This window comes from Lathyrus oleraceus, chromosome 5, assembly GCF_024323335.1.
Source record: "Lathyrus oleraceus cultivar Zhongwan6 chromosome 5, CAAS_Psat_ZW6_1.0, whole genome shotgun sequence".
Taxonomy (NCBI): Eukaryota; Viridiplantae; Streptophyta; class Magnoliopsida; order Fabales; family Fabaceae; genus Lathyrus; species Lathyrus oleraceus.
The window spans coordinates 300,389,205-300,402,625 of record NC_066583.1 but is presented as its reverse complement, the minus strand read 5'-3'; the positions used below and the strand labels follow the sequence as shown (position 1 = coordinate 300,402,625).

The window sequence follows — 13,421 nt, the reverse complement described above, 5'->3', positions numbered from 1 at the left end:
TCACAAGTGTCATTATTTTGTGTCTTGAGGATAAAGTTCTGAGAGAAGTCGCCAGGGTAAATACTGCGACTTCGATGTGGGAAAACTTGAATTATTTTATATGACCAAGTCTCTGGCTCATAGGTTGTGTCTGAAACAACAATTCAAGTCATTTCAAATGGTATAAAACAAATATAATGGAGCAGTTGACAGAATTTCACAGGACTATTGATGATGTTGAGAATATTGAGATGAAGATTGAAGATGAGGACAAGACTCTACTCTTGTTGAGCTCATTATCCAGATCTTTTGAGTACTTTAAGGTGGTCTTCTTTATGGTAAAGAATGTACTATTACTTTAAATGAAGTCTAAACGGATGTGAGATCCAAAGAACTTTCAAAAGGTGAAAGATTTAAAGATTTATGATAATTGTGAAGGCTTGAGTGTCTTAAGAGGAGGAAGTTAACATAAAGGGATGTCAGAATCAAAGAGGTTTGACAAGTCCAGGGAAAATGCTTAACTTGTCAGAAAATCAGTCATTTCGCGAGGGATTGTCCCGAAAAGAATACAATGACGATTCTGTTCAGATTGTAGTTGTCTTCGGCAAGGATAAATATGAGATTTTTTGTGCATTAGTGATGTCAAATTTGGAGACTGAAGAGGATTGGGTCATGGACTCGGGTTACTCTTATCACATGTTTCCAAGAAAATAATACTTTGAGACTTTGAAGCTAAAGCAAGGTGGAGTAGTTTTCCTTGATAATAATAAGGCTTGCAAGGTTCATAGTATTTGTACAGTCAGACTTAAAATGTTCAATGATCGTGAGTTTCTTCTTCACAATATTAGGTATGTTCAAGAGCTTAGGCAATTTTTTTATCTATATGCATGTTTGACAATCTAGGTTATTTCACTAGAGCTAGACATGGGGTGTTGAAGATTTCGCATTATGAAATGGTCATATCCAAAGAGTCTAAAATATGTGGTTTATATATTTTATAAGATTTCAATATTTTCGTTCATTTATCATCAACTTGTGAAGACTTCCTTGATAAGAACAAAGTGAGTTATTTGAAGTCTTCAAGGTTGTTTTATAGCACTTTAATGAGTTTTGTAGAAGACAATGGATAAAAACGCATGTGACCACTGAGTTATCACCGAATTTATGGGGTAACGCTGGTGCCAAAGCAGCTTACCTGGTTGGTAGGTGTTCATTACAAGAATAGACTTCCAAATACTTATGGAGAATTGAAATAGATAGATTCTAACCTACTATATTTTGAAGGTCGTGAAAGTTTTTCATATTATAGAAATCCAGTTGATTCTTCTTGTATGAGGGCTTATGAGTTGTTGAGAGTGGAACATGGAGGTTGAAGTTCATCAATCACAGGTGTATAACATTAAGTGAGTCCCGTCAGGGGAAGATGAGTAACGACCTAGGGATGAAGCTTTTAGAAACTATAGAGGAGAATACTCAATTTGAGATGGAGGTTCCTACTATGTATACTAATAGTAGTGAAGGAACAATTACACAAGTATCTAACTATCCTTTGACTCGTGATAAGGTAAATATGAAGATTATACCATCTCAAAGGGACGACGAAGAAGGCAATCGTCAGAGTGTCAAACGAAGATGGTCCGGTGGTCGAGGCTCGGGGCGGCGGCGCCATGTCAGAGCTATGGAGGGCGGTTGTCCGACGATAATGGTTCAACTCGATCGATTGCAGTTTCAGTTTTCGATTACCGTGTAAGATTTTCTCGATTCATGTGTTTTGGGCTTCTTCGTTTAGGTATATGGATCCATTTATTAATGAGTTAAGTTTTTAGCTTGTTATTAATATGTTGGATTTATTATGTATCTCTTGCATTCTTGTTATCATCACCTTCAGAACTTTAGAGTTGAAGATATAAATAAGAGTTTGAGAATGCTAGTGGTTATCTTAAAAAGACAAGAGTAAATTCCTATGAGAGTGTTCTTTGAAATTTAGAAACCTTTAGAGATATATAAAGGGGGTTGAAAAACACTTGAAACACTTTGAACTTGTTTGATTCATATATAGAAAGAGTTTGAGAGATTGAGAAACACTTAGGTAGAATATAAAGTTTAGTTTAGGAAACTTGATAGACTATTTTCTTATAACTCAGTAATCTTTTGTAACAATATTTAGAAGTATAGTGAATCGGAGAACTACTCTCTCTCATAAAATAGATAATTTCGTATTTATTGTCTTTACTTTATCCTCTTTTGCCAAATTAAATTAATATTTTATTACAAAGAGTTATCTCTGTTGAAAACAATTTCTTTTCATTATTATTATTTTTTATCCTCACACATCAATTTTTTTGGATGTGATTGAACTTTTCAATTTAAAAAAAAAAAAAAAAATGGGTGATAAGGATGTAAAACTATAAAAATAAGGATGCAATTTTTTTAAAATTCAAAGTGACTCAGTGTACACCTTGAATATATCTGACCTAAGATAGCTTGTTAGCATTAAGTTTTAGAAGACTCTCAACTCAAAATCAAACTGCAAACACACTTATGTCATAGGAGTAGTAAGTTAAGTTTCTATTGTTAGAGACACCCCCCTTCATCTCTTCTCACTCAAGCTAAATCTTAACTACTGAGCTGACTGAGGACATTTAGAAGTTTGCAGCCAACTTAACAAAGGTAACCCAAAAGAACTGTATCAAAAGACTAAACTGTCATTACCCATCAAATTCAAGTACTTTACACATCGTGTGAGAGTTAGGAAACTCATGGGGTTAATAGACTTTATCAGTCTAATATTAACAAAAATGCAATACTTGTAGTATTCTTTTGTACTATAATACTTGTACATATTACAGAAGGAGACACAACATAAAAAGGTGAGGGGGACCTTAGCTCATGTCTCCTTACTTTTCCCACAAAAAATTACAAAAGAAAAAAAACAAATCTAGAGAAATATCAACGGTCAGATACTCATCTTAAAGTATATATCTTCCCCAGAGAAAAACTAAAAGTTTCTCAAAGCTTATAATAATACACTCACTACCAGTAATAATCAAAGAGCTTAGAAGTAAGTAATAACCATAAAGAGACTCCACTCACATTCCCATCTCCCAAAAAACCAAAACCAGAATCATTACCTATCATATTCTAGTTTTCTATTATAAGAAAGCTTCTGCCTCAAATTTCCTGGTCATAGAAACACCATTTGCAAGGTGAAACAAGTTCCATCTTTGTATTTTTTACGATGAGCAAATCCAAACCTCAAAGAAAGCCTACTACTATTACTAATCATGTAAGCCAGAAAGAAAACCAAAAGCCTCAGAAAACTGAGAAACAACCCTCTTGGGCAGTTGTTAGAGGCTTTTTGGCTTGTAAGAATGTTGAAATCCAAAAACAGCAACAGCAGAAGGAAGCAAAACAGCAACCACAACCTCAACCACAACCTCAACATGTAGCAGAAACAAAACAACCTAAGAAGAAACAGGAACCGAGAAAGCTGAAAGAGGAAAGAGTCTCAGAAGACAACAACAAGAAATGCAAGAAAATGAAATGTTCAGGTTCACTGTGCAACAACACTGGAATGATGTCCAAGCCAGAAACAACAATAACAACGACAACATCAGCAGCAGCCGCCACATCAACAACAAGAACAACTACAGATATTCACAAGAAAAAGGCATCACTTGGTGGCTCCAAAACCAACCTGGCTTCAAGTTCTAGCAGATCCATGAAAGCTCCTCTTAATGAACTTAATGGAAGAACCGCTTCAGCTTTGTCGTCTTCTTCGCAATCAGCAGCATCTTCTAACTCATCCGGCGCTGGTTCTTTTAGAGGAATGCCGTTTAGGAGACTCTCCGGTTGTTACGAGTGTCGAATGGTTGTTGACCCTGTCCTTGGTTTCACCAGAGACTCTTCTCTTAGAAGCTCCATTTGTTCTTGTCCTGATTGTGGTGAAGTCATGAAAACTGAAAGCCTTGAACATCATCAAGCTGTCAAACATGCAGGTATATCTATATGTTAGACACACTAGTAACTGTGATTTGTAGTGTGTGAAAATCAATCTCTTATTTTTGTCATTGTTTGTGCATATTAGTTTCTGAGCTGGGTCCAGAAGATACAAGCAAGAACATAGTGGAAATCATATTTCATTCAAGCTGGCTAAAGAAGCAATCTCCGGTCTGCAAAATCGACCGCATCCTTAAAGTCCACAACACACAGAAAACCATAACAAAATTCGAAGAGTACAGAGACTCAATCAAAGCGAAAGCAACCAATCTCTCGAAAAAACACCCCCGCTGCATAGCAGACGGAAACGAGTTACTAAGGTTTCACTGCACGACCTTTGTTTGTTCTTTAGGCCTAAACGGTTCCTCGAATCTCTGCAACTCAACACCGCAATGCAACGTCTGCAGCATAATAAAACACGGGTTTAAGTTGAGTAGTGGAGGGGAAGGGATATTGACGACAGCGACGAGTGGCAAAGCACACGACAAAGCCAGTAGTGTTTTAGATGTTTCAGGTTATGCGGGCAATGATGAGAAGAGAGCAATGTTAGTTTGTCGGGTGATAGCAGGGAGAGTGAAGAAGAACACGGAAGGTGGTAGTAATGGTATGGAAGAGTATGATTCGGTGAGTGCTGGTGATGTTGGTGCTTATTCAAATTTGGATGAGTTGTATGTCTACAACCCTCGAGCTATTTTGCCTTGCTTTGTTGTAATCTATAGAGGCTTTTAAATTTGATGATGAATCATGCATGTATGTTGGATTTAGAGATAAAATTTCTGTGAATGTCACTTGATGGTGTTTTTATGTTTTTATTTGTAGTGTCTGTCTTGTAGCAAAATTTGGATCTTTATGGTTTTTTTGGGAAGTAGAACTACATTTTTATATGCATTTGATTTGATGGTATCATAGTCTCAGTCCCTCAAAAATCAATGGAGACACTTAATCTAAGATTGTATAGCTGAAACTTTTGTTTCCATTCAAACAAAGGATGAAGCATATGTTTATGTGTATATACATACTATTTTAATTAAGTCCACCTTCCTCACGGTCCGGTGTGTGAACTAGATTTGTGTGGTGCGTTTCCATGGAATCCGGGACAAGTCATGCTTCTAATTGACTCTTGTTTTGTACTCATTCTATATCTGTAATCCAAAATTTAGACCAACTAAGCATGGGTTTATTTTAACACGAAAATTGCGGTGAATATCAAAACACAAGTAGAAAGAAAGCACTTATAATTGTTTATCTTTTACTTACAAACACAAGCTTTAGTATAAATAAGAAGCCACGTTAGCATATAATGCCACCATTTAGGTCTTGTTCATCATAGCTAACTAAAGAAAGCGCGAAAAGAGAGTGGGAAAAAGGAATTTTGGCGTGGGAGTTACGCGGCAAATTTTTGGACTGTGTGCAAGGCTAGTTATACTGAAAAGCGTGAAGGAATCACAAGATGGCATGTCATGGTTGTGAAGATGGAAACAAAAAGGAAAGATACTACAGTAGGAGGTCAGAGTAAAGACAGAGTAGAAGAGCAATGATAGAAAAGTATAAATGAAGCATGAGAAATGAGAGTGGAAAATTCTATGGATTGAATTTAAGAAACTGTCACTAGCACTACTAGCATGAATGAGATGGTGACGTTGCACAACAATCACTAGGCCTTATGGAGGCATGCAGCTAAGACTGATTATAATGTTAACGTGGGATCCACCGTCCTGGTAGTGGGGCCCACCCACACAAGATGTTGTGTTTGTAAACTGGCTTGCCAAGAACACACATAGCTTGCTCTTTCTAATTTAGGTGTCCCCAAACCATGGCTTTAAAACAGTAAGGTTTTCGTTTAACTTGTTGCTGACACTATATGGCTGGAAAAGATCAAAGATAATCTTCCAAGAAACAGCTCCATTTTAGGCCAAGGTTAGTAATACATAACGTCAAAGTTCCTGCAAAAGTGACCACTTTTTTTCTCAACTTTTCGTACAAATGGAATGACTGTCAGAGTACAGAAACATAATGATGAAAACATAATAAATTATCTGTGGTTTTGAAATATTGTTGCATGTCAAACCAGGAGCGGTGTTTTATCACTGCTTTCCTCTGACGGTGTAATCAAGTTTCCCTTCTAATAATATAAAAGTGGTAAACATACTCAAGGAGTTTGCGACCATCCAACCATGATTCTGTGTTACCTAGTGGAGGCTCAACCTGTTATCACCTTGGATTAGCATGGAATCAGAAAAAACAAAATGTATGTTAATTCACAGTATAGAAAGAAAAAAATACCTGTACTCTTACCCCTACTCGTATGAATACCAATTTCAATACTCGTAAGTCCCAAATTCTCAAGTAACTTGTACCCACACATGTTCAAGTAATTGCGCTTTAACTACAAGAAATTAACGGCGCGATTCAATTTTAAAACATTCAAATATATTTAAAATCTATTCATAAAATATTATCACGAGAAGCATAATTTTTAGTAGCTAAAACAATAGGAACCACACAGACAAATATCTCTCAAATTTGTTGAAACATATGGAACAATTAAGGTTTCAAGAAGAAGGAGAAAAAAGAGAGAGGAGAGAATTAGAAAACTTATTTGATAACTTGTAAAGCTATTAAACTGTTAATTGTGTAAAACTATACAATGTCATACCTGTTTATAGGCGATCAAGGCCCAAAGCCAAAACATACAACCCAAGTCCAAAATATATAAAGTTATATTTTTTCCTTCGACACAACAACTATATTTTGTATTCGTTGACTCCTACTTCGACTAGATCAAACACACCTCAGTTAAATACAACTTATTCTACAAAATAATGAATTACAATTTCTAACACACCACCTAATTCATGTTTTCGAGATTTCTCATCCCAATGTTTCTCTTCAACTCATCGAACCTGACTTTCTTAAGGGGTTTTGTGAGTATGTCAATTAGTTTCCATTTTGTCTTGCAATGCTCAAGTTCAAACTTTTCTTTATTAACTTGATTCCTAAGAAAATGATACCTCATTTCTATGTACTTACTTCAATCATGACATATTGGATGAATCACCAGGTCGATAGCTGACTTGTTGTCGACAAACAACTTCGTTTTCTTAGGTTCTATTATCTTGAGCTCTTCGAGCAACATCTCTATCCATGCTACTTGACATGTTGCATATGATGCAACCACGCACTCAGCTTCACAAGATGACAAAGCCACAATGCTTTGGTTCCTTGAGCTCCAAGAGATTAGGGCACCTCCAATCTGAATATGTAGTCCGCAATACTCTTTTTCTCATCTTGATCTCCACTGAAATCTGAATCAATGTAACCATATACCTCTGCATATGTGTTGGTATTCTTCTGCCTCACCTTCAACACACCATGATCAATCGTATCTTTGATGTATCTCAGCACTCTATTGACTACAATGAGATGACACTCTAAGGTTTCTCCATGAATCTGCTCAAAAATCCGACACGTTGACAAATGTTGGGTCTGGTATATCAAAGATACCTCAAGGATCCAATGATTTGTTTGTACAATGTTGCACTTACAAACTCATCATTTGTTTCCTTTTTCAACTTTGCTCCAGTCTCCAATGGTGTGTCGGCTGCATTATAGTTGCTCATTTTGAACCTCTTCAAGATGTCTCGAGCATACTTTGTCTGGTGCAGAAACACTCATTCATTTGTGTCTTTAAACTCCATCCCTAAGAAATATGACAAGTTCCCTACGTCAGACATTTCAAACTCCTGCATCAGTTTCGACTTGACTTCTTTTATTTCCGTTTCATCTGCACCTGTAATCAACAAATCATCCACATACAAGCATATGCTAACTCGACTAAGCCGTCTTGCATTTGACGTACACTCCATGTTCTGAGACACATTTTGAGAAACCTGTTTCGATCAGGAAGCTATCTATTCTCTTATTCCAAACCCTTGGGGCTTTACTTCAAACCATAGTGTTGAAATACAAGAGACTAAGACATTTGAATAAACCATGTTTTGAAAAGCACTACAGAGACTTTATTATATATAGAGAGATTACAACTAATTATATGATATAGTCGATGTGGGATTATTCGATATACAAATATTCTTAACACTATTTACAAATATCAACACTCCCTCTGAAGCTTGATCATATAAGTCAACTACACCAAGCTTGTTACATATATAATTAGTTTTGAGGTTTCGCAGAGATTTTGTAAACACGTCTGCCAATTGATCATTAGAGTTGACAAAATTTGTGACGATGTCACCCGATTCGATTTTCTCTCTGACAAAGTGACAATCTATCTCAATATGTTTGATCCTCTCATGGAAGACTGGATTTGAAGCAATGTGCAATACAGCTTAATTATCACAAATAAGTGTCATTGGTCTTTCTTTTTCAATTCGAAGTTCCTTGAGCAACTGTTTTAACCAAATAAGTTCACATGTTGCCATTGCCATGACCCTATACTCTGCCTCGACGCTTGATCTTGCAACTACGTTTTGTTTCTTACTTTTCCTGAATATAAGGTTTCCTCCAACAAGTACACAATACCCAGAGATGGATCGTCTATCAATGGGTGACCCTACCCAATCAGCATCAGAGTATCCAACTATCTGAGTATGCCCTTTATTTTCATACGCTAGACCTTTTCCTGGAGCACATTTGATGTATCTCAGAATCCGGATAACAGCATCCATGTGTTTCTGACAAGGGAAATTTAAGAACTGACTTACCACACTAACTGCAAAAGAAATGTTTGGACGAGTGACTGTGAGATAATTCAACTTTCCAACCAATCTCATATACCTTCTCGAGTCAGATAGAAGCTCCCCCTGATTGGGCAGTAGTTTGACACTTGGATCCATAGGAGTATCAACTGGTTTAACATTCAACAAACCTGTTTCTTCCAAAATATCCATAGCATATTTCCGCTAAGAAATCACCAAACCATCTTTAGATTGGGCTACCTCAATACCCAAGAAATAGCGAAGTTTACCAAGATCTTTTGTCTGAAATTGATTCGAGAGCTGTTGTTTTAACTGGAGTATACTCTGTTGATCACTACCAGTTATGACAATATCATCTACATACACAATAAGATAAATACACCCTTGGACTGAGTGACGATAAAAAACAGAATGGTCAACTGCACTACGGACCATACCAAATTGTTGTACTACAGTGCTGAATCTTCCAAACCAAGCTCCCGGAGATTGCTTAAGACCATAAAGGGACCTGTGTAACCTACACACCATTGCTTGCCTCCACTCAGGGTGAGATAATGCTTCACCTGGTGTTTTAGGAATAGAAGCAGAAGACAAAGAAGACAAACAAGAATACTGCAAAGGGGAAAGACGATGATAACATAAATCAATATAATATGGAGAAGGATTTCGTGTTTGAAGTATAGCTTTTCGAAGGACATTCGGAAGATCGGACTCAAGTTGCAGTATCAGATCCGGTGATGGCGGAGACATCAAAGGAGAGTCTGTAATGACCTCAGGGACATGGACGATAGACGTTGGGTGGCGACGCTGATATGTTTGAAGTGGTCGAGAAGTGTGTGTGTGTGTGTGTGGGGGGGGGGGTCAGGGGCCCTATACTGATGGGGGATAATGGTAGGCGGGACATCAATAACTTTCGGGAAAGGTGTGGGAGTACTTTCTTGAATGGGGGTGACCATGTTAAGAAATATGGTGGGCGTAACTCAACCCTACAAAACCGGTTGGTAGAGTGAGGATTACCCCCACTTATAAACACATGTTCAGGCCATATATTATCCAATGTCGGACTCTTAACACACCCCCTCACGCTCAGGACTAGGCAACTGGAGCGTGGAAATAAATGGTGGGTGACCTGATAGCGGAAACCATAATAGGTGGTCCACCGGATCTTAAACCAGGCTCTGATACCATGTTGAAATACAAGAGACTAAGACATTTGAATAAACCGTGTATTTTGAAAAGCACTAAGGAGACTTTATTATATATAAAGATATTACAACTAATTATATGATATAGTCGATGTGGGACTATTCAAAGCCTTCCTCAATCTATATACCTTCTACTCTTGCCCTTTGATTTCGAATCCTGGTGGTTGAGTGACATAAACTTCTTCTTCCAAAGGTCCATTAAAAATGTTGACTTTACATCTAGTTGATGTTTCTTTCATCCTTTGTATGTTGTAGTCTATACAACAATTATGATGGTTTCCAACCTTACCTCAGGTGCAGAAACTTCGTCGAAATCAATATCAGGTTTTTGCAGCAAACCTCCAGCCACCAGTCTTGCTTTGTGTTTAGCAATCTCACTATTTGGCCTTAACTTCAACTTGTAGACCCACTTCACATCAATTGGCTTTTTGATTGCTTTTTCGAAAAGTTTCCAAGTATTGTTCTTCTCGATTGCCCTGAGTTCTTCTTGCATGGCTGCTAACCAATCTGAATCATTCATGGCTTGATACAAATCTATTAGTTATGATTCAACCAGCATCATGACTTCTTCTATTAAGTCACCATCTGCATCGACTGCTTGATATGAGAATCTCTCATATCCAGCTACCCTTGTCGACTCAGTTCTTCCTCTAGTCGATCTCCTAACATTCTGCTCAGATGGTTATTCGTTTCGATTGGTTGTGACTTCAGTCTCTTGGTCTTCATCAAGCACAATTGTGATTGTTTCTTGTTCCTGTCGAACTGACCCTTGACTCCAATCTCATCCTTTGATTTCATTCACTAGAAAATCTCGACTAATCACAAGTTTATCATCATTTGGTGAATACAGTTTGTACGCACTAGTTGAATGATAACCTATGAGCACCATAGCCTGACTTCGATCATCTAGTTTCTTCCTAAATTGTTCAGGTACATGTCTGAAGCACATTGATCCAAAGACTCTAAGATGACTAACATTTGACTTATGTTCTGTCCAAGCCTCATAAGGTGTCTTCTCGACTATCTTCTTCATTGGACATCTGTTTAGAATGTATACTGCAGTCGAAGTTGCTTCATCCCAAAATCTCTTTGGTGCTTCTTTAGCTTTCAACATGTTCCTAGTCATGTTCAGTATACTTCTATTTCTCCTCTCAGCTATACCATTATGCTGATGTGTATACGGTGCAATGACCTCATGCTCTATACCAAGTGCAAAATCTTGCAAATTCTCTAGAGGTGTATTCACCCCCACCACTAGTTCTCAGTATCTTTAACTTGCATCCACTTTGTTTCTCGACATGCAATTTAAATTTCTTAAACTGTGTGAATACCTCACTCTTCCTTTCTATAAGGTAAATCCACATATATTTATGGAATTCATCTATGAAGGCTAGGAAATAACAGTTACCTTCATTGGACCTTACATTAAAAGGTTCACACACGCCAGAGTGAACAAGCTCCAACTTTTCACTCGACTTCATGGACAAGTCATGTTTGAATTCCTTCCTAGCCTGCTTTGCTTTGCACAATTCCTCACATATTTGGCTTGGTTCTTTCACTTGAGGTAAGCCATACACCATCTTCTTCTGGTTGAGCATACCTAGACCTTTGAAGTTTAAGTGTTCATACATGTGATGCCATAACCAATTCTTGTCTTCGATAACAGTCGAAGCAAGACACTGATGATCAACCATGTTGATCTCAATCTTGAAGGTTTTGTTATCTGCCAATGGTGCCTTCAGGATCATCCTTCCTTCACCATTATACACCTTTATCAAATTTTCTTCCAACTTCATGTTATACCCTTTAGAAAATAATTGATCTATGTTTATCAAGTCACTTGTCATAGAAGGTACATACAATATGTCAGTAATGTTGGCTCTTCGACCTTTCCTTCTCATCACAACTATGTTTCCTTTTCTCTCTGATGTAACATGTCAGCCATATGCAAACTTGATCATCTTCTTGAGTGATTCATCTAACTTGGCAAACCGATTTTTATTTCCAGTCACCTGGTTACTGCATCCTGAATCCAGATACCACATATTGGTTTGCTCATTATTCGACTAAGTATTTGCCATGAGTAGAATATCATCAGAGTCACTTTCTCCAACATGTGCCTATTGCACTTCGTCATCATCTTTTGCTATAGATTCCTTCTTTGTTAGTTAGGTTCTTGGACTCTTCAATAGAGACTACAATGTAATCAAAATTTGCAGTCAGAGATCTCAACAAATTCTCAATCTTCTGCAAATCGTTGATTGATTCACCACACGCCTTCATCTGGTCTATTTGCGATACCAAACGCGTAAAGAATTCTGAAACTGACACATCTTCTTTCATTTGAGTTATCTCTAGTACGAAATGTGGTTGGGCCTAACTCAACCATGCAAAGCCGGTTGGTAGAGTGAGGGCTGCCTTCACTTATAAACACATGTCAAAAACTATATATTATCCGATGTGGGACTCTTAACACACACCCTCGCGCTCAGAACTAGACAACTGGAGCGCGGAAATAAATGGTGGGTGACCCGATAGCGAAAACCATAGTAGGTGGCCCACCGGATTTTAAACGAGACTCTTGATACCATGTTAAGAAATGTTGTTGGGCCTAACTCAACCCTACAAAAGCGGCTTGTAAGGTGAGGATTTTTCCCACTTATAAAGACATGTTCAGGCCATATATTTTTCGATGTGGGACTCTTAACACTTTTAAGGTGAGGATTTCCCCCATTTATAAAGACATGTTCATGTCATATATTTTCCGATGTGGGACTCTTAACACACACCCTCACGCTCAGGACTAGACAACTGGAGCGTGGAAATAAATGGTGGGTGGCCCAATAACGGAAGCCATAGTAGGTGACCCACTGGATCCTAAACAAGGCTCTGATACAATGTTAAGAAATGTGGTTGGACCTAACTCATCCCTACAAAACCGGATGGTAGAGTGAGGATTGTCCCCACTTATAAATACATGTTCAAACTATATATTATCCGAGGTGGGACTCTTAACAATCTCAAATTGCTTTCTCAGCGTCTGCAACTTCACCCTCTTCAATTTTTCATCTCCACCGTACAAGTTCTATAACTTGTCTCACGCTCTTTTTGTTGTTTCTTCTTCAATGATCTTCTCAAACACGTTAGGATCCACTCATTGATGGATCAAGAACAAAGTTTTTCCATCTTTCTTTTTTCGTTCTTTGTACGCAACTTGCTGAATATCTTTCGCATTCTCTTCCAATGCAGGTACTCCATCATTCACGATTTCAGCCACATCTTGAAATCTGAAGATGACCTTCATCTGTGCAACCCACCTCTCGTAGTTCTCCCCTTTGAAAATCGATAGATTCGTTGGAAATTACGTTGATGTTGTGTTTTCATTTGCCATTACAGATTCTTTCTGAATCGTAACCGGACTCGTTGATACCAATTTGTTGGAAGAAATAGAACAATTAGAGTTTTAAGAAGAATGAAGAAGAGGAAAAGAGATATGAGAGAATTAGAAAACCTATTTGAA

The 13,421-nt window shown here is 37.6% G+C and overlaps 1 protein-coding gene across 1 annotated transcript; it reads left to right on the top strand.

Moving 5' to 3' along the window:
- The first annotated feature begins 2,988 nt into the window (after positions 1 to 2,988).
- Positions 2,989 to 4,766, top strand: LOC127084116 (uncharacterized). Its single transcript, XM_051024508.1, has 2 exons — positions 2,989 to 3,977; positions 4,067 to 4,766. The coding sequence occupies exons 1-2, from the start codon at positions 3,218 to 3,220 to the stop codon at positions 4,705 to 4,707; spliced, it is 1,401 nt and encodes a 466-aa protein (XP_050880465.1). The 5' UTR covers positions 2,989 to 3,217; the 3' UTR covers positions 4,708 to 4,766.
- Positions 4,767 to 13,421: the final 8,655 nt, after the last annotated feature.